This window comes from Dreissena polymorpha, chromosome 13 (assembly GCF_020536995.1).
Source record: "Dreissena polymorpha isolate Duluth1 chromosome 13, UMN_Dpol_1.0, whole genome shotgun sequence".
NCBI lineage: Eukaryota > Metazoa > Mollusca > Bivalvia > Myida > Dreissenidae > Dreissena > Dreissena polymorpha.
The window spans coordinates 51,750,533-51,771,327 of NC_068367.1; the positions used below are offsets into that span (position 1 = coordinate 51,750,533).

Here is a 20,795-nt window from a genome sequence, read left to right on the forward strand (position 1 = left end):
GCAATGTGATAGCCAGCTTTATGCCAATGCTCAGAGTAGGCCGTCTACTGAAAACACAAAAAAGTATAAGGCGTTTGCCTTTCATATCTCTAAAATGTTATGGTCTAATTCTCTCTTAAAATACGCGCTTTGTGATTCCGCATTTTCGCGAAATTAAATTTTTTTCATTTTAGGTACTTGGCGCTGTATTTGTAAACAAACCAACCTAATTCGGTAATGAATGTACGCAGAATGCTTAGAAATACATTGTTACGAACGCATTGCGAATAAGTCCGAATGCACTTCAAAATTTCGAATTAGTCCAAATGCACTTCAAATTTTAATTCTAACCACATTCGGGATCATTCGGTCTCTTGGGTGACTAGGGTATAAGTAAAGAAGTGCATCAATAAGTGTGTCAGACCACTTATACTCACTTTTGACTCATTTGAATGTGAGGCCCGACTCTTGTACTTGAAACAACTCTGACTTGAGACGCAAATAAGCCTCGAAATCGGGTCTCGTATTGCCCGTAAAGGGGTCGTCTCTGAATCCAAGGCTTGCCCGACCATCGTCTTTGACGTCACTGTGGTTCTTCGAACTCCTCCACTGCTACCGTTATGAACAATGACAATGCAACTCAACCGGGAATGGAGATCCACTCGGGCCAAGGACGCTCTCGTATATTTCCGATATTTATTAAATCAACATTAACACCAAACATAATTGCAACAACCACGATGACTTAATTTCAACATCAAACACACCAGATTTAGTGCAAATATTGAGTTGACCCTAATGACGCTACGAAAACGTTATATATTTTTTAATATTATCGTAAAGGTACCTCTATTCGAATCCTTAATTTGGTCAGAGCTTCGAGAAAAAAGACACTGGGTTTAGCCGAATGTGCATGCAATAGAAAAAAGTTTAAAAACTTAATATGGCATCCATAATATTTTATTATTTATTTTTATTATTTACACTACAGTTTTTTTTAAGTCTCAGCAAATCTCGTACACAAGCAGGAGCGAACCGATGTCTGGAAACTGGTCACCTCGCAAATCTGAAAATATACCAAGCACATTTGCAGAATGGTTGAGGTTGTGCCTTCTGTAAAATCAGTAGCATTCAAATAAAATGAGTTGGGGCAAAATGTTTTAGTATTGATTATTTCAAATCAGAACATCAGAATTCTGTGTGTTTCCGAGCCTTTTTAAGCCAGTTTCAACAACAAACTGCCACTTTCCTGCAGAAGCAAGGTGCCTGGAAATCATGTTTTTACATTGGTAACTTACCAAGTACTAAACAACAATGGAGAAAATTGGGGGTCAAAGGATTAGATTTTTTGTAATAGTTCAATGTCCGTACGCCCTTTCAAATTTCCAACAGAAATACTGACCGTAGCCAGCATTACACCTGTTTTCGAATTGCATTAATTCTACTTCCTGTATGCAGCTAAAGTTACAATACCAATGTTTTGGTAACTTAAAAAACACCCAAGAAAAATCACCACAACTCAAACCTGACATTCATTATTATTTAGACACTCAAAATGGTGCTTACTTGAGCAATGTTCTCTTTATTTAAAAATTTGACCGGGGCCAATTCGCATTGGTGGCTAAAAAGTGTGGTGTGCAGCCTTAAGGGCCAGCAAAGTCTTAGAATTGCAGAATATGGACTTGTTTTCTTCAAATTTGGACATAAACAAGCAAATATAATACATTCTTTACCAAGCCTGAAGGCTTGTTAGTTATTTATAAAGAATTAAATCCGACCCCTGTTTCCCCTTTTTTTCTATGCCATTTTCAGGGTCATTGTAGGAGTCATGGTAGTGAAAAGCTACCTCACAGAAACATATTGCAACAATTAAATGAAGTCTTAATCACATTGAGATGACAAATGGTAGTGCAGGTGACTTGGTCAGCCTTTAAATCATAACTTTATGAAAGAAGCAACAAAAAAAAACACACACAGTTTTGGGCCAATAAATACTTTGCGTTGCTTAGCTTTTTACAGCTCTCACAACAAATGCACATGTTTTTGCTTAAAAAAATAAAAATATAAATAAATTGCATGCTTAGCATGATCTTGAAAGGCAAGTTTAGCATTTGTACTTTTAATCTGTTGTAAAAGCACAACATTTAAGGCCCCTTTGTAGTAATCCCTTAAACATGCCCATGCAAGGGAGATAACCCAATCATAGCATAAATAACTGGGGCTGACATATTGAGGAAATACCCCTGATATGACACTCATGACTTCCTAAAAATTGACATCTGAGATAAATATTAATCCATATTTCTTGGAAACAGAAAAAGTAAAACTTCTAGTAAGCTTAGATCATTGTTAAAAGGCATACAATAATGTGAGGCACTTACAAGAGTCACTTCTTCACAATAACGTTTTATTTGCTTATAAATAACATCAGTTGAATTGCGCTCAATGGCCAAAAGTAAGTTATGGCGCAATTATAGATTAAACAAGGCAAGCAGGACATTTGGTATAGACCACGAAACACATTCCGACAAACAATTCAACATTTACCTAACCCCAGTGAAGATGTCGCTGTACCTTCAGTAACTGCCACAGTGTGTTTCTGCTGACAATTTTTGTTTACGTACATAAGTTCTTCTCCAGGGACTATTTTGCCTTACAAGCAAACGACTAAAATGTTAAAGCTGAAATAAACGACATTCCACACTGATTTCAATGCGAAAGCATGCACAATGCTAACATGGAAACAATATTAACAAGATTGTTACCCGGCCATAGGTCCTTAACAGTACTAAATTGTGCGCAAACGGCCATTTTGAATCATTGTTTTGATTGGATTCTTATATTGTTTGCTATAATTTTTGACATTATATGAAAATAAAGCCCTTCTTCACCACAGAGTAGTAAATGCTCCATCCCGGCTACAAATTGAACACATTCTCTATACAGAACTGTTTGAGAATTGCAGAAACCAGTAAACATGATTCCGAATTACCATCCTTAATTTACGAACAGTATTGGTCATACAAAGGTGCTATGGGCAAACACTCTGTTAAAAAACAAAACCTTAGGGATATATAATTAAGCAAAAGCATGTTTCATGGGTGTTTGATCATTTTGGTAATATGTCGTTTTACCTTAAAGCGGGTATATACGATTTTTTATATGTGTTTAATTGTAATATATTGATAAAATATGTTACAATAACACAAAATAGGCAAGAAAAATTATACATTAAAGCCGAATTTCATTAAATGCAGCAAAGCCAATTTAGCGCCCCGAGCCGATAGTGACGTACATATTTTCCTACAATAACCGAAGCATTCGTCTTTGTATTATACACCGTTAAACTACGAGGGGTGTTCCAGAAGTTCGTGGATTTTCGCTATAACTTATTAGTTTGCTGGTAAAAGTCAATGAAATTTACATTTTATACAAACCAATTATCACGGACTTTATATATAAGCTAAAAATGCATGAATTCCATAAAGCGCGCTTGAAACACGTTGCCATAGGGACCTCAGTAACGACATGCGGCGCACGCGTGTATTTTATTATAAGTATGAGCGTTACGCGAATTTAAATTTGGTTTAAATGTCGTTGATAAACAGAATTTACGGCAAATTTCACGTGTCCGCGCCTAAGTCCTCCTTACAGCCCGGATTTGGCCCCTATGGACTTCCGCGTCTTCCTGGAAGTTTATTTCACAGTTGCGCGGTATTCGCTTTGCAAGTTAACAGGAACTTACAGTTGCAGCAAAGCGAATCGTGTTGTCTTTTGACGCTGACTGGTATAGAGACACTTTTGACAAGTCGATTTCCCGACACATAAAGTGCATTGGCGTTGGAGGTGATTATGTGGAAAAGATTTGACAGTTGTTAACTTCATAACGTCATTGACGTTGAACAGAAACGTTACACGTGCATCGGTGTGCGCATTGTGCACATGTTTAAATCTCTGATATATATTTATTGTTTTATGTATTTCCATGATATTTGGAGAGTAGATTTGGAAAGGACGAAATATTCTTAACATGCTATTTGTTTGTCCATTTATGTTACCAAATGAAAGTTATAGCGAAAATCAACGAACTTCTGAAACACCCCTCGTAAGTTTAGATGCAAATCGTACATGTATGGTATACATGCTGGCGAATTCGGCTGTACAGCCGTTTTCAATTTCAGAATTAAATATCGGGCTTATTTCGCATTTTTCGACACATGTTCTTCTTAACTTTTATTTTAATTTATATTGAAATATAATTATAATAATTTTTTTTACACAGTTTATATAAATTTATAAATATTTGACAAAATCGTATATACCCGCTTTAAGGTGGCACACTACAGTTTTTTTAGTCTCGGCCAATCTCGTACACAAGCAGGAGCGAACCGATGTCTGGAAACTGGTCACCTCGCAAATCTGAAAATAAACCAAGCACATTTGAAGAATGGTTGAGGTTGTGCCTTCTGAAAAATCAGTAACATTCAAATCAAATGAGTTGGGGCAAAATGTTTTAGTATTGATTATTTCAAATCAAAACATCAGAATTCTGTGTGTTTCCGAGCCTTTTTAAGCCAGTTTCAACAACAAACTGCCACTTTCCTGCAGAAGTAAGGTGCCTGGAAACCATGTTTTTACATTGGTAACTTACCAAGTACTAAACAGCAATGGAGAAAATTGGGGGTCAAAGAATTAGATTTTTTGTAATTGTTCAATGTCCGTACGCCCTTTCAAATTTCCAACAGAAATACTAACCGGAGCCAACATCACACCTGTTTACGAATTGCATTAATTCTACTTCCTGTATGCAGCTATAGTTACAATACCAATGTTTTGGTTACTTACAAACACCCAAGAAAAATCACCACAACTCAAACCTGACATTCATTATTATTTAGACATTCAAAATGGTGCTAACTTGAGCAATGTTCTCTTTATTTAAAAATTTGACCGGGGCCAATTCGCATTGGTGGCTAAAAAGTGTGGTGTGCAGCCTCAAGGCCCAAAAAAAGTCTTAGAACTGCAGAATATGGACTTGTTTTCTTGAAATTTGAACATAAACAAGCAAATATAATACATTCTTGACCAAGCCTGAAGGCTTATTAGTTATTTATAAAGCATTTAATCCGACCCCTGTTTTTCCTTTTTTTCTATGCCATTTTCAGGGTCATTGTAGAAGTCATGGTAGTGAAAAGCTACCTCACAGAAACATATTGCAACAATTAAATGAAGTCTTAATCACATTGAGATGACAAATGGTAGTGCAGGTGACTTGGTCAGCCTTTAAATCATAACTTTATGAAAGAAGCAACACACAAACACACAGTTTTGGGCCAATTAATACTTTGCGTTGCATAGCTTTTTACAGCTCTCACAACAAATGCACATGTTTTTGCTTAAAATAATAAAAATATAAATAAATTGCATGCTTAGCATGATCTTGAAAGGCAAGTTAAGCATTTGTACTTTTAATCTGTTGTAAAAACACAACATTTAAGGCCCCTGTGTAGTAATCCCTTAAACATGCCCATGCAAGGGAGATAACCCAATCATAGCATAAATAACTCGGGCTGACATATTGAGGAAATACCCCTGATATGATACTAATGACTGCCTAAAAATTGACATCTGAGATAAATAATAATCCATATTTTTTGGAAACAGAAAAAGTAAAACTTCTAGTAAGCTCAGATCATTGTTAAAAGGCATACAATAATGTGAGGCACTTACAAGAGTCACTTCTTCACAATAACGTTTTATTTGCTTATAAATAACATCAGTTGGATTGCGCACAATGGCCAAAAGTAAGTTATGGCGCAGTTAAAGATTAAACGAAGCAAGCAGGATATTTTGGTATAGACCTACAAACACATTCCGACAAACATGCCAACATTTACCTAACCCCAGTGAAGATGTCGCTGTACCTTCAGTAACTGCAACAGTGTCTTCCTGCTGACAAGGCTGTTTACGTACTTAAGTTTTTCTCCAGGGACTATCTTACCTTACAAGCAAACGACTAAAATGTTAAACCTGAAATAAACGACATTCTACACTGATTTCAATGCGAAAGCATGCACAATGCTTACATGGAAACAATATTAACAAGATTGTTACCCGGCCATAGGTCCTTAACAGTACTAAATTCTGCCCAAACGGCCATTTTGAATCATTGTTATGATTGGATTCTTATATTGTTTGCTATAATTTTTGACATTATATGAAAATAAAGCCCTTCTTCACCACAGAGTAGTAAATGCTCCATTCCGGCTACAAATTGAACACATTCTCTATACAGAACTGTTTGAGAATTGCAGAAACCAGTAAACATGATTCCGAATTACCTCCCTTGATTTACGAACAGTATTGGTCATACAAAGGTGCTATGGGCAAACACTCTGTTAAAAAACAAAACCTTAGGGATATATAATTAAGCAAAAGCATGTTTCATGGGTGTTTGATCATTTTGCTAATTTGTCGTTTTACCTTTAGGTGACACACTACAGTTTTTTTAGTCTCGGCCAATCTCGTACACAAGCAGGAGCGAACCGATGTCTGGAAACTGGTCACCTCGCAAATCTGGAAATAAACCAAGCACATTTAAAGAATGGTTGAGGTTGTGCCTTCTGAAAAATCAGTAACATTTAAATCAAATGAGTTGGGGCAAAATGTTTTAGTATTGATTATTTCAAATCAAAACATCAGAATTATGTGTGTTTCCGAGCCTTTTTAAGCCAGTTTCAACAAGCTGCCACTTTCCTGCAGAAGCAAGGTGCCTGGAAACCATGTTTTTACATTGGTAACTTACCAAGTACTAAACAGCAATGGAGAAAGTTGGGGGTCAAAGGATTAGATTTTTTGTAATAGTTCAATGTCCGCACGCCCTTTCAAATTTCAAACAGAAATACTGACCGGAGCCAGCATTACACCTGTTTTCGAATTGCATTAATTCTACTTCCTGTATGCAGCTATAGTTACAATACCAATGTTTTGGTAACTTACAAACACCCAAGAAAAATCACCACAACTCAAACCTGACATTCATTATTATTTAGACACTCAAAATGGTGCTTGCTTGAGCAATGTTCTCTTTATTTAAAAATTTGACCGGGGCCAATTCGCATTGGTGGCTAAAAAGTGTGGCGTGCAGCCTTAAGGGCCAGCAAAGTCTTAGAACTGCAGAATATGGACTTGTTTTCTTGAAATTTGGACATAAACAAGCAAATATAATACATTCTTGACCAAGCCTGAAGGCTTGTTAGTTATTTATAAAGCATTTAATCCGACCCCTGTTTTTCCTTTTTTTCTACGCCATTTTCAGGGTCATTGTAGAAGTCATGGTAGTGAAAAGCTACCTCACAGAAACATATTGCAACAATTAAATGAAGTCTTAATCACATTGAGATGACAAATGGTAGTGCAGGTGACTTGGTCAGCCTTTAAATCATAACTTTATGAAAGAAGCAACACAAAAACACATAGTTTTGGGCCAATAAATACTTTGCGTTGCTTAGCTTTTTACAGCTCTCTCAACAAATGCACATGTTTTTGCTGAAAATTATAAAAATATAAAAAAAATTTGCATGCTTAGCATGATCTTGAAAGGCAAGTTAAGCATTTGTACTTTTAATCTGTTGTAAAAACACAACATTTATGGCCCCTGTGTAGTAATCCCTTAAACATGCCCATGCAAGGGAGATAACCCGATCATAGCATACATAACTGGGGCTGACATATTGCGGAAATACCACTGATATGACACTAATGACTGCCTAAAAATTGACATCTGAGATAAATATTAATCCATACTTCTTGGAAACAGAAAAAGTAAAACTTCTCGTAAGCTCAGATCATTGTTAAAAGGCCTACAATAATGTGAGGCACTTACAAGAGTCACTTCTTCACAATAACGTTTTATTTGCTTATAAATAACCAGTTGAATTGCGCACAATGGCCAAAAGTAAGTTATGGCGCAGTTATAGATTAAACAAAGCAAACAGGATATTTTGGTATAGACCACGAAACACATTCCGACAAACATGCCAACATTTACCTAACCCCAGTGAAGATGTCGCTGTACCTTCAGTAACTGCAACAGTGTCTTTCTGCTGACAAGGCTGTTTACGTACTTTAGTTCTTCTCCAGGGACTATCTTGCCTTTCAAGCAAACGACTAAAATTTAAACCTGAAATAAACGACATTCCACACTGATTTCAATGCGAAAGCATGCACAATGCTAACATGGAAACAATATTAACAAGATTGTTACCCGGCCATAGGTCCTTAACAGTATTAAATTCTGCCCAAACGGCCATTTTGAATCATTGTTATGATTGGATTCTTATATTGTTTGCTATAATTTTTGACATTATATGAAAATAAAGCCCTTCTTCACCACATAGTAGTAACTGCTCCATCCCGGCTACAAATTGAACACATTCTCTATACAGAACTGTTTGAGAATTGCAGAAACCAGTAAACATGATTCCGAATTACCTCCCTTGATTTACGAACAGTATTGGTCATACAAAGGTGCTATGGGCAAACACTTTGTTAAAACCTTAGGGATATGTAATTAAGCAAAGGCATGTTTCATGGGTGTTTGATCATTTTGGTAATTTGTCGTTTTACCTTAAGGGCCAGCAAAGTCTTAGAACTGCAGAATATGGACTTGTTTTCTTGAAATTTGGACATAAACAACAAATATAATACATTCTTGACCAAGCCTGAAGGCTTGTTAGTTATTTATAAAGCATTTAATCCGACCCCTGTTTTCCCTTTTTGTCTATGCCATTTTCAGGGTCATTGTAGAAGTCATGGTAGTGAAAAGCTACCTCACAGAAACATATTGCAACAATTAAATGAAGTCTTAATCACATTGAGAATACAAATGGTACTGCAGGTGACTTGGTCAGCCTTTAAATCATAACTTTATGAAAGAAGCAACACAAAAACACACAGTCTTGGGCCAATAAATACTTCGCGTTGCTTAGCTTTTTACAGCTCTCACAACAAATGCACATGTGTTTGCTTAAAATAATAAAAATATAAATAAATTGCATGCTTAGCATGATCTTGAAAGGCAAGTTAAGCATTTGTACTTTTAATCTGTTGTAAAAACACAACATTTAAGGTCCCTGTATTGTAATACCTTAAACATGCCCATGCAAGTGAGATAACCCAATCATAGAATAAATAACTGGGGCTGACATATTGAGGAAATACCCCTGATATGATACTAATGACTGCCTAAAAATTGACATCTGAGATATATATTAATCCATATTTCTTGGAAACAGAAAAAGTAAAACTTCTAGTAAGCTCAGATCATTGTTAAAAGGCCTGCAATAATGTGAGGCAATTACAAGAGTCACTTCTTTACAATAACGTTTTATTTGCTTATAAATAACATCAGTTGAATTGCGCACAATGGCCAAAAGTAAGTTATGGCGCAGTTATAGATTAAACAAATCAAGCAGGACATTTTGGTATAGACCACGAAACACATTCCGACAAACATGCCAACATTTTCCTAACCACAGTGAAGATGTCGCTGTACCTTCAGTAACTGCAACAGTGTCTTTCTGCTGACAAGGCTGTTTACGTACTTTAGTTCTTCTCCAGGGACTATCTTACCTTACAAGTAAACGACTAAAATGTTAAACCTGAAATAAACGACATTCCACACTGATTTCAATGCGAAAGCATGCACAATGCTAACATGGAAACAATATTAACAAGATTGTTACCCGGCCATAGGTCCTTAACAGTACTAAATGCTGCCCAAACGGCCATTTTGAATCATTGTTTTGATTGGATTCTTATATTGTTTGCTATAATTTTTGACATTATATGAAAATAAAGCCCTTCTTCACCACAGAGTAGTAAATGCTCAATCCCGGCTACAAATTGAACACATTCTCTATACAGAACTGTTTGAGAATTGCAGAAACCAGTAAACATGATTCCGAATTACCTCCCTTGATTTACGAACAGTATTGGTCATACAAAGGTGCTATGGGCAAACACTTTGTTAAAACCTTAGGGATATGTAATTAAGCAAAGGCATGTTTCATGGGTGTTTGATCATTTTGGTAATTTGTCGTTTTACCTTAAGGGCCAGCAAAGTCTTAGAACTGCAGAATATGGACTTGTTTTCTTGAAATTTGGACATAAACAACAAATATAATACATTCTTGACCAAGCCTGAAGGCTTGTTAGTTATTTATAAAGCATTTAATCCGACCCCTGTTTTCCCTTTTTGTCTATGCCATTTTCAGGGTCATTGTAGAAGTCATGGTAGTGAAAAGCTACCTCACAGAAACATATTGCAACAATTAAATGAAGTCTTAATCACATTGAGAATACAAATGGTAGTGCAGGTGACTTGGTAAGCCTTTAAATCATAACTTTATGAAAGAAGCAACACAAAAACACACAGTTTTGGGCCAATAAATACTTCGCGTTGCTTAGCTTTTTACAGCTCTCACAACAAATGCACATGTTTTTGCTTAAAATAATAAAAATATAAATAAATTGCATGCTTAGCATGATCTTGAAAGGCAAGTTAAGCATTTGTACTTTTAATCTGTTGTAAAAACACAACATTTAAGGTCCCTGTATTGTAATACCTTAAACATGCCCATGCAAGTGAGATAACCCAATCATAGCATAAATAACTGGGGCTGACATATTGAGGAAATACCCCTGATATGATACTATTGACTGCCTAAAAATTGACATCTGAGATATATATTAATCCATATTTCTTGGAAACAGAAAAAGTAAAACTTCTAGTAAGCTCAGATCATTGTTAAAAGGCCTGCAATAATGTGAGGCAATTACAAGAGTCACTTCTTTACAATAACGTTTTATTTGCTTATAAATAACATCAGTTGAATTGCGCACAATGGCCAAAAGTAAGTTATGGCGCAGTTATAGATTAAACAAATCAAGCAGGACATTTTGGTATAGACCACGAAACACATTCCGACAAACATGCCAACATTTTCCTAACCACAGTGAAGATGTCGCTGTACCTTCAGTAACTGCAACAGTGTCTTTCTGCTGACAAGGCTGTTTACGTACTTTAGTTCTTCTCCAGGGACTATCTTGCCTTACAAGTAAACGACTAAAATGTTAAACCTGAAATAAACGACATTCCACACTGATTTCAATGCGAAAGCATGCACAATGCTAACATGGAAACAATATTAACAAGATTGTTACCCGGCCATAGGTCCTTAACAGTACTAAATGCTGCCCAAACGGCCATTTTGAATCATTGTTTTGATTGGATTCTTATATTGTTTGCTATAATTTTTGACATTATATGAAAATAAAGCCCTTCTTCACCACAGAGTAGTAAATGCTCAATCCCGGCTACAAATTGAACACATTCTCTATACAGAACTGTTTGAGAATTGCAGAAACCAGTAAACATGATTCCGAATTACCTCCCTTGATTTACGAACAGTATTGGTCATACAAAGGTGCTATGGGCAAACACTCTTAATGTCACATACTTGAGAACACATGCACAAAATGTCGTATAAGCTTACAATTCAAACATCAAATTGTAAGAATACTGCTTTATAGCAAGAACCGAGAGACTTGAACTAATTTGTTTGAGGAAGAGGTTTCTTTTGTTCAATGCATTGCTGCTCTCAGCCTCTGCAAGCAGTTTTCTCTGGATATCCAGCAGCTCAGCTGAACATTGGCATGCTGAAAATAGAGTTGTAAAACAAATTCAAATTTGAGCACAGAGTTAAGATTTAAAATCTATACACATAATTTGATTTCCAAGAATATGACTTTCAATGTAAAATGTAATAATTTTATTTACAGGGTGTTTTTACAATTTGCACCATGTATGATGAATTCACAATTTCATGTATTACAAGGCATACATTTGTATCGGCTATCACAATGCATAAGTTCATGTATTACAAGACATACATTTGTATCGGCTATTAAAATCTTACGCCTTAATTTATATTTAATTATTTTCCGTGTCATATTTTAACATTATTGTATCTTTTCTTGTTTTTTTTTCTGTAATGACATAATTGATGATTCTATTAATATATGTAAATTAAAAAAATTGTACTTACCTTCAACACTGGTCTTTTTCTTTTTGTTAGGTGGTTTTGATACAACCTCCTCTATAAAACAAAGAAACATTTGTACGAACATCATTGTTTTAACTTAAACATCTCAGGACCTAGCAATAAGAAGTTTTACTTTGTTATCCCCCCACTTTTTGAAAAAAAGGTGGGGATATTGTGGTGATCTCCGCCGTCCGTCTGTCCGTCCGTCCTGACCAATATCTCCTCCTACACTATTAGCACTAAAACCTTGAAACTTACACACATGGTAGCTATGAGCATATGTGCGACCCTGAACTATTTAAAATTTTGATCTGACCCCTGGGTCAAACGTTATAGGGGTTGGGATGGGGCCGCGTCAGAAGTTATCACCTATTTTTTTTAGGTTATTTTATAGTTACTTCTTTATTTCTACACCGATTCACTTCAAATTAATACTGGACCTCTCTTATGACAATACGGTCAATCTTAACCATGCATGGCCCCATTCCCAACCCTGGGGCGCCCCGCCCACATAGGCCTAACCCACCAAAAATTTCCATTTACTATATTTTTTTCATTTCTACACGGATTCACTTCAAATTGATACTGAACTTCTCTTATGACATTTAGGTCAATCTCAACTATGCATGGCCCCATTCCCAACCCTGGTGCGCCCCGCCCACATAGACCACACCCACCAAAAATTTCCATTTACTATAATTTTTTCATTTCTACACGGATTAACTTCAAATTGATACTGAACTTCTTTTATGACATTAGGGTCAATCTCAACTATGCATGGCCCCATTACCAACCCTATAGCGCCCCGCCCACATAGACCTTACCCACCCAAAATTGCCTTTACTATAATTTCTTTATTTCTACACCGATTCCCTTCAAATTGATACTGAACTTCTCTTATGACAATACGGTCAATCTCAACTATGCATGGCCCCATTACCAACCCTGGGGCGCCCTGCCCACATAGGTCACACCCACCCAAAATTGCCTTTACTATAACTTCTTCATTTCTACACCAATTCACTTTTAATTGATACTGAACTTCTCTATGACAATACGGTCAATCTCGACTATGCATGGCCCCATTACCAACCCTGGGGCACACCTAGGTCAAACATTCGGTGTGGTGATACGCCTCGGCCTCTGCCGCGCCATTTCTAGTTTTATGATAATATGCAATTACTCATATGTGACAATTGTCACATTCAACAACATTTCTGAGCATTTAATTATATGACAGACATAGACTGCATTTCATCAAGTACATAGTGATGTGAGGTAATTTACCTATAATTTCCAAAAGAACCTTTATGCATATGGACAGGGGGGGGGGGGGGGGCTATTGGTAGACACATATGTGGTAATAGGATAAATAACATTAGATAGCGCCTGAACCGACAGCTATTTCGATTAATGGGTATAAGACCTCAAAATGAAAACTAGAAAAAGGGCCAAACAATATATAAAATGTATGTTATCTCCAAATTTCTAAATACTTTTTCACATGAAATATTTATAAAATACTTAATGGGAAGTTATTAACATGTAACTTCAATGTAAAAACATAACCAAAACAAATACACTGATCAATTAAACCTTCATCTGGAACAACTTGTGACAGGGTTTGGGATGCTGTGAAACGGCTCGTTTTATTTTCAGGATTTTCTGCAAGATGGAATTGATGATAAAAGTACAAATGCAAGGTCTTATTATGGCGGTTAAATACAACCAGCTTATAATTCCTAATATAGAATACCAAACTTACTGCAAATATGTAAGCTAGTAACTGACATTACTTCAAATTTAAAATAAATTGATTATAATGAAGCAATCAATTTAAACAGAAAACTATGTACCCATTGGCTCAATATCGTTCCCTTCTAGTCCATCAAGGACAATGTTCGGGACACAAGAGAGTTACAAAATGTTACAAAATAAAGGCAAAAACTATATTTAAAGAAGATAATGCAAACAATGGTAACATACCATTTCAAAATACAACATTTAAAATACGTGTTGGTTTTAATCATCATGTAAAAATTATTTAATATAAAACGAATTTGATGTAAAATGGCAACTAAATTTATAAGTTTATCAAAAGCTTGTATTTAAGAACATGACAAGGTTTTTTAAACGTTATCACAATAACGAGCAGACATGTTTTGTCTTTTTGATATGATATATTTTTAGGTATCTTAAGAATAAGTTAACATTGGTAGTTTAATCTTAATTTTTTTAATAAACAAGGATTAAGACTTAATTTTGCATAAGTACGCTTCCACGAAAGTATGCTTAAGAACATTTTAGTTTACATTTTATTAAAAAAATTCAAACCTTTTCTTGAACTGCAGTTAGTCCCGGAACTGCATCCCCACCTCCCGTTTGCTTTCGTTCCTTTCTGTGTCGTCTTGCCTTCGCTACAGTCCGGCACTGCGAAAAAGTATTGTTATTATATATGCCCATAAAACAAACAATTCCATAAGAACAGTCCTATTGAAAAAAACAACAACATGCCAAACGTAAAATGAAACAGGGTACTTTACATAAGACTTTGGAGAATTGTGGCATAATGATAATGTAAACTTTCTAACACTACTTATCTGAGTGAATATCACAGGTTTTAGTCTATTGGTAACCAGTTAACTTTTATAAGGATACAATGTTTTATTTATCTTTAATATAAATAATATCCTCGATTACCGTAAATTCGCGACCTTAACATTAAATGTCAATATTAAAATAAAAACGCATAAAAAAATAACGAAAACAAACATTAACCTTTTAAAATAAATTCATTCTTCGCTTCATTCCATTGTGATTTCCAAACAATGTTTTTAAAGCTCTTAAATGTCAATATTGTTGACATAAGTGTAAAGCGTCAGCCATTTTGTTTTACTACCCTTGATTCGCGGGTATGACGTCATAAAAAAAATCATTGCAATGTTGAATAATCAGGCCAAGCTAACTTTTTTTAACAGTTTAAATTGGTTTCTGGTGCAAATGAAACATTTAACAAAAAAGTCAAACACGAAATAACAATAAAATATTAACATATGAACAGGGTAAATTGCATGGAAAATGGGAGCAGCTCACATAACAACTGTGTCTGGGTGTATTTTTTCAAAGACTCTGTGACGTAATGTATTTTTAGGCAATCTGTATAATTTTGATGCTCTAAGAACGGACATATTCATCTCCTTAACAGCTTTGTAAGTATTTATCAAGGAAGTCGGTGAATAAAGCTTATACTTCTTGCAACAATGCTTAGTGATGGCCTTAAAAAAAAAAAAAAATACATAGAAATTAGCTTAATTGTCATGGTCTAAGAAACACACAATAAATCATGTGTTGGAATCACTCATGTTTTCGAAGCGTAACATTTCCATATAAGGAAATGCTACTACAACAGCAGACGACAACACAAAATCGTGATATCTGATTTTTACTTAATATATATGAAATTCGATTGCCGGGTATTATTGGTGTTAAGAAAATATGGTATTTTTGCTAATTGATTCTAATTCACACTTTTTACTTGTTTAAAACGCATTATTTTTTCACAAATCTTCAATCGTTCCAGGGATGGAAACTAACGTTTTACAATTGGTTGCCCACACGGGCAACCATCTTTACTATTTTGGTTGCCCAGCTAAAGACTAACGAGCCCAGTACAATGTACATGTACACTCTTTCTGTGTATAATGTCTTAATATGAGTCTGAGTTGAATAATTACATTGGCCTTTATGAATAAATATTATTAAAATGATTAATCAACAGTCGCCAATTTTATTAAATGTTTAATTGTACTTGAATATTTCAAGCTTAAAAAAAGTTGTTGCCCGGCTGGACTACCAACTTTTGAATTTAAGTTGCCCAGGCTAAAATCTACTTGCCTCGGGCTCACGGGCAACCACTAATGTCCATCCCTGCGTTCCAATCGAGTAAACAATCATTTGCATATCGCCAAGATCACGCATGCGCAGAAACAAATATTGGTACCGGTTACATGACGAAAACAAAATCCGCGAATCTAGGTTAGTCGCGAATTTAGGTGAGTCGTCGATAGCATTTACCTTCAGATCTTTCCATTTGCTCTTCATATCGTCCATGGACCTCCCGTTTCCTCCGACCGCATTAATCCTACGTGAACAAAAACGAAAATTAATGAGGGTTCGTGCAAACCCATTATATCCATTATGGCGGATGCAGATACGAAAAATTCCTTCACATAGATAGATCTACATCGAGATTTTGCTTTTCATTAAGCAGTCAAGTTAAACCCGAAAAGGGAGTTAGACAGTATTGATATATAGATAGATTTACAATACCATGTATTCTTCTAAACAAACAAACTATACATACACTGTAAGCAAAGCAACCCAAACTGCGAGTATCACTTAAACAAATGACAGAAATTAAACATGTTTAACACAAAATCTTCGAACTCGCAGTGGCCCATTGATTGACAGCTGTCAACTGAACAAACTTGCATAAAACAATACGTACGATTCTAAAACAGTGGAAACTTCTTCTACATTTCTTCATTCGTGACTTTTTCGGAGAATTTTCCGAAAAGAATATCCCGATACGTCAACTAGGACGTCTGTCTCTTCGCGAGTCTAGTTACAACTTCTCGACGCCATTTTTGTTTACAGGTCGTCTGATAGTTGCGCGCATTAATGACGTCACGATTTTCGGAAAAAGTGGCGTTTAACCTATTGAAACTTGCAACCGCATTGTTGAAACGGATTTAGCCAGGAGTTGCAAATCGATGACAAAAGTTGCAACTTTGCAAATGCAACTGCAACTGCGCTGCAACCGTTAATGAAACGGCTCCCAGGGTTTTAATATTTTGGGTGTATATCGTATAGTGGTCCTCTACAGAGATTGTTTAAACCATGTCCATGGGGTCAAAATTGGGCGGGTTCCAGGAATCCCCTGATTAATACACACTTATAAAGTAAATAAATGAAAAATAGTTCCCTAAAACCACAAATCCCATAGCTTTGAAATTTGGTTTGAAACATCAGATAGTGGTCTTCCATAAAGTTTGTTCAAATCAAATATGTCCATTGATACATCTTTGTCCAGGGTCAAAATTTACCCTGAAGATATGGGTGTGAAATATTTTTTATATTGAATATATATTTTATATGTGCCCTCAGATTGTGATCCTCTACATTCAAATCATAATCCTTGGGTCGAAAATATCCACACCCACATTACACAGAACATTACACAGAACATTACACAGAAGAGTGATATAGGGAAATGTGGCCCTCTTGGTTTATATTGTGATGTATTTTCTTTGAGTTGATATGATTTATCCTATAGAGACATAGCCTTGTATGTTTGTGCAAAAATCAAATCAAAAATATGTTCTAATGAACTGCATGTGCGAAAAAAACAAAAAAATGTTTTTAGATTCTTAAAAAATATTGTTTCACTATTCATCTTTTTTTAAATAGTACATCCAATCTCAAATTGTGATTATGAACCTGCTAATTGGGTTATCATGATATCTACATGTGTTTACCACAATCTTGTTTTAGATAAAACGTATTTCGTTTTTCTTTGTATCATAATTGGTCACACAGATTCATGTTCAACCGGGAAACCAGGTAAAAATATGTTATTGGACAGTAATTTATCATGAATGTGCACAATGAGAGAACTTGAGCGTTAATTTGAATCACATACTTCATAAACAAATTTGCATTGCCAACATATCCTACAATTATTTTTTTTATAAGAAAAGAATAGCTCGTTTGCCGCCAAAGCCGTTAGTATGTCAATATGTTACTACACATTCTATGTTACTATGTAACTATGTCACTACATGACTGAACTTCTAGTTCAATAAGTTTGCATTCTCAAATATAATATAGTCACCATTCTTGGCTTCCCGGTTGAGGTGGAAAAAAGCGTGCATGGAAGACCGCTGGAAAGCTACCTCTTGTTATTTAGATACGTAGCGCACCTATCTACGTTATCTTACTCCAACGCATATTGGTCGAGGGAAAACAATTGAACGATGATATGAAACATGAAAGTTGAAAAAAGTCACGTAAGGATATTAAAACTTGACAGTATTGTATTTTCTGAAAACTGATAGCGTATATCTAGATAAATGCGTCATTAAATGGGTAAATAAATTTAGTGTATAATTTGATGCATAAACGTATATTTCACTAAAACGTGACGACGATTTTAAACTTTGTATTACGATATTATAACGGACAATAGTATTATATATTTGCTACAAAGCGTTTTATTGTCAAATACCAACATACTCTTCAAAGAAAACAAAATGGACGCATGGAAACCACTTCTACGTGACTTACAACGACAAAGAGGGCCTACGCCGCAACAACCAAACGCGTTAGACGTAGTTGGACTTACCAGACCAGACGAGCATGACGTCACTGAAGCCACATCCCGGCGACCGCGTGGTCACAGTTGCAAACGTTGCAATGTACCCGGATGTACAAAGTCGTGCGCAAGGTGCATGCAAGTGTTCTTCTGCTCGAAGTCCTGCCAAACGTGCGACTGGCCGACTCACAAGCATACGTGCAAAGGGGTAAGAAGGGTTCGACTATTTTGTTATGAAAAGACGTATGTTCGTACATAGAAAAGCCTTTCAGCAGTTTATTTTGTTTGTGCGCGAGTGTATGTGTACATTAATCGCCTGGTTGAACAAATACTCTTCGCTTCGACAGTTTGTATGTTTAATGGTGCTTGTTCAATGCTTTGCAGGACTCGATTCGAACGTGCAAACGAATACTTTTAAGGCTCAAATATAACTTCGCTCCTTGATTCACAACAATCAGAGTGTCTATCAAATGTATTACATTGTGATTTTATTTGAACATGTTCACTATTTTACATGACAATTTTACTCAAACGAGTTATGCGAGGAAATTTTCTGCATGTTTAGCACATAATTTGTCCATCTTAGGTCAGTTAAAATAGACAAAATCATATCACATATTAATATTTTTCGGTGAGATACAATTTCTTTTTAAACTTTCAAGCCCTTTGCTAAAAACATCGGGCACTCGTCATCTCATGCACTTTTTTATTACACTTGTCAATCAAATTTATGGGTAGTAATTGTTTGTTTACAAAAACAAAGTGCCTTAACCCGGATAATAAACTATATTGTTTAAAATGTCAATGGTGTCATAATGTTGTTGTTTAAAGTTGGAGGACCCTGGTGCCAGCCAGACTCCTGTGGCCGATGGAAGAACCGAGTTGGTTTTACTGACATTACAAGAAATCTTCCCTACAGAGAACGACCATGTTGTCTATGTTGTCGAACATACGTTTCTGGTCAAGAGGCAGTTGAATTAGTGGACTTTGAGACATGAATAGATCAGCATACACATTTCTCAAATTAAGGTTGAGAGCGCTATGTTTCTTGTACATATAATTCAGATTTATTCATAACTGGTTGCCAGATGCATCTAAAAAATGTTGCCCCGGCTATCAACCATTTTATTGATTGTGGTTCTGCTGATTTTGTATTTCAAAAAATTGTAATTATGTTAAATTAAAGTTTTGTTTACGAATTTTTATGAATATGTATACTTTACATACTATATTTTTAATCGTTCAACTCATCATTTAATAGTTAATTAACACTAAACTACGTTCAATCATATAAAATCTGTCGAAGCCTATAATATTATGCCGTACACTCGTTTTTGTTTCAGTTGATATTATGTTCATGAATTGTATGATTTATATTTTATTTATGTTTTCAAAATTGTTTTGTCCATTTATCAAAGTTGTTTAAATTGTCAAGCCAAAAATAATAAAGTTATACATGGATGGTCTGCTATAATTCATTTCGCCCTTGACCTCGCTCAATATTTTGAAACTCTCGCTTAATGACGAAAATCAAGGTATTCTCATATTTTATAATATCAAAATAAATGCAAACTGTGCGCAAAGTACCCGCTAAGTCGCCTTATGTACTCCGGTAATTGTCGTTTTTCTTAGATTTCTGTAGTTTTCTCAAACATTCAGGAACAATAAACAATGAAAATTGTACATCGTCTGAACACACTTTATTTTGACGCGTTTGCTATTCAAGATGACAAACAACGAAAAAATACAACATTTTTTGCTTTATTACATGCTTAGAATATTTTGTACAAAGTTTTGCACGTTGTTTAAGCTTTTTAAGATCTGTGGCGAGGAATTTGGAAAATAGTACATCGTCTGAACGGTATTTGTTTGAGAACATCGTCTGAACGGTTCTGAGTACATCATCTGAACTGCTTCTTTTTTCACTTTTAATGTGATGTTTATCATAAAAAGTGTTACTTGAACGTCTCCGGAAACGCATGTTGCGCGTTAAATCCTCGCTCGGGTGCTAAAATTTCTAGCAGACCAATAATTTCTGCAAATTTAACGTTTAAGTAACAAGGACATATTCTCGCTCTTTCTCCTATCTGGACGTCCACTGAGGTAGGTGTTTAAAATGATCAAATCGATAGGCGCTTCGCCGAAAATTCTACAATTACCTGTACTACCTTCGCCGCAAAAATAATCATTGCCCAAGAAGGCGGAGTTTTCAGCCACAGAAAAAAACGATATTATCCAATTAAAACGCCCTAGGTTCGCTTTGAAATGACGTTTCGAGAAGTTACCAAGTTCTCCAGTATAGACAGAAAATGCAGTTGACTCACTCTTTCTCTATT

The 20,795-nt window shown here is 35.5% G+C and overlaps 1 protein-coding gene and 1 long non-coding RNA gene across 6 annotated transcripts; one reads left to right on the forward strand and one right to left on the reverse strand.

Annotated features, from left to right (window-relative positions):
• Positions 1–661: 661 nt before the first annotated feature.
• On the reverse strand, positions 662–16,747 carry LOC127855456 (uncharacterized). 4 transcript variants are annotated; one of them, XR_008037543.1, is made up of 14 exons: positions 16,594–16,747; positions 16,161–16,227; positions 14,421–14,516; positions 13,683–13,751; positions 12,090–12,140; positions 11,538–11,700; positions 11,016–11,121; positions 9,536–9,641; positions 8,030–8,161; positions 6,463–6,555; positions 5,877–6,009; positions 4,302–4,398; positions 2,527–2,660; positions 662–1,045 (listed from the first exon to the last, which is right to left on the reverse strand). It is a non-coding gene; the product is annotated as an uncharacterized LOC127855456 (long non-coding RNA). The 4 variants fall into 4 exon arrangements; XR_008037544.1 differs by lacking the exon at positions 11,016–11,121 and having other exon boundaries at positions 8,030–8,133; positions 9,613–9,641; XR_008037546.1 differs by lacking the exon at positions 8,030–8,161.
• Positions 16,748–17,667: 920 nt separating this feature from the next.
• LOC127855454 (N-lysine methyltransferase SMYD2-like) lies at positions 17,668–19,921 on the forward strand. Of its 2 annotated transcripts, XR_008037541.1 has the most exons (3): positions 17,668–17,708; positions 17,976–18,667; positions 19,291–19,921. XR_008037541.1 is itself a non-coding variant. In XM_052391038.1 (2 exons), exons 1-2 carry the CDS (start codon positions 18,398–18,400, stop codon positions 19,438–19,440), a joined length of 420 nt encoding a protein of 139 aa, XP_052246998.1. In that variant the 5' UTR covers positions 17,990–18,397; the 3' UTR covers positions 19,441–19,921. The 2 variants fall into 2 exon arrangements, 1 of the variants encoding a protein (XP_052246998.1); XM_052391038.1 differs by lacking the exon at positions 17,668–17,708 and having other exon boundaries at positions 17,990–18,667.
• Positions 19,922–20,795: the final 874 nt, after the last annotated feature.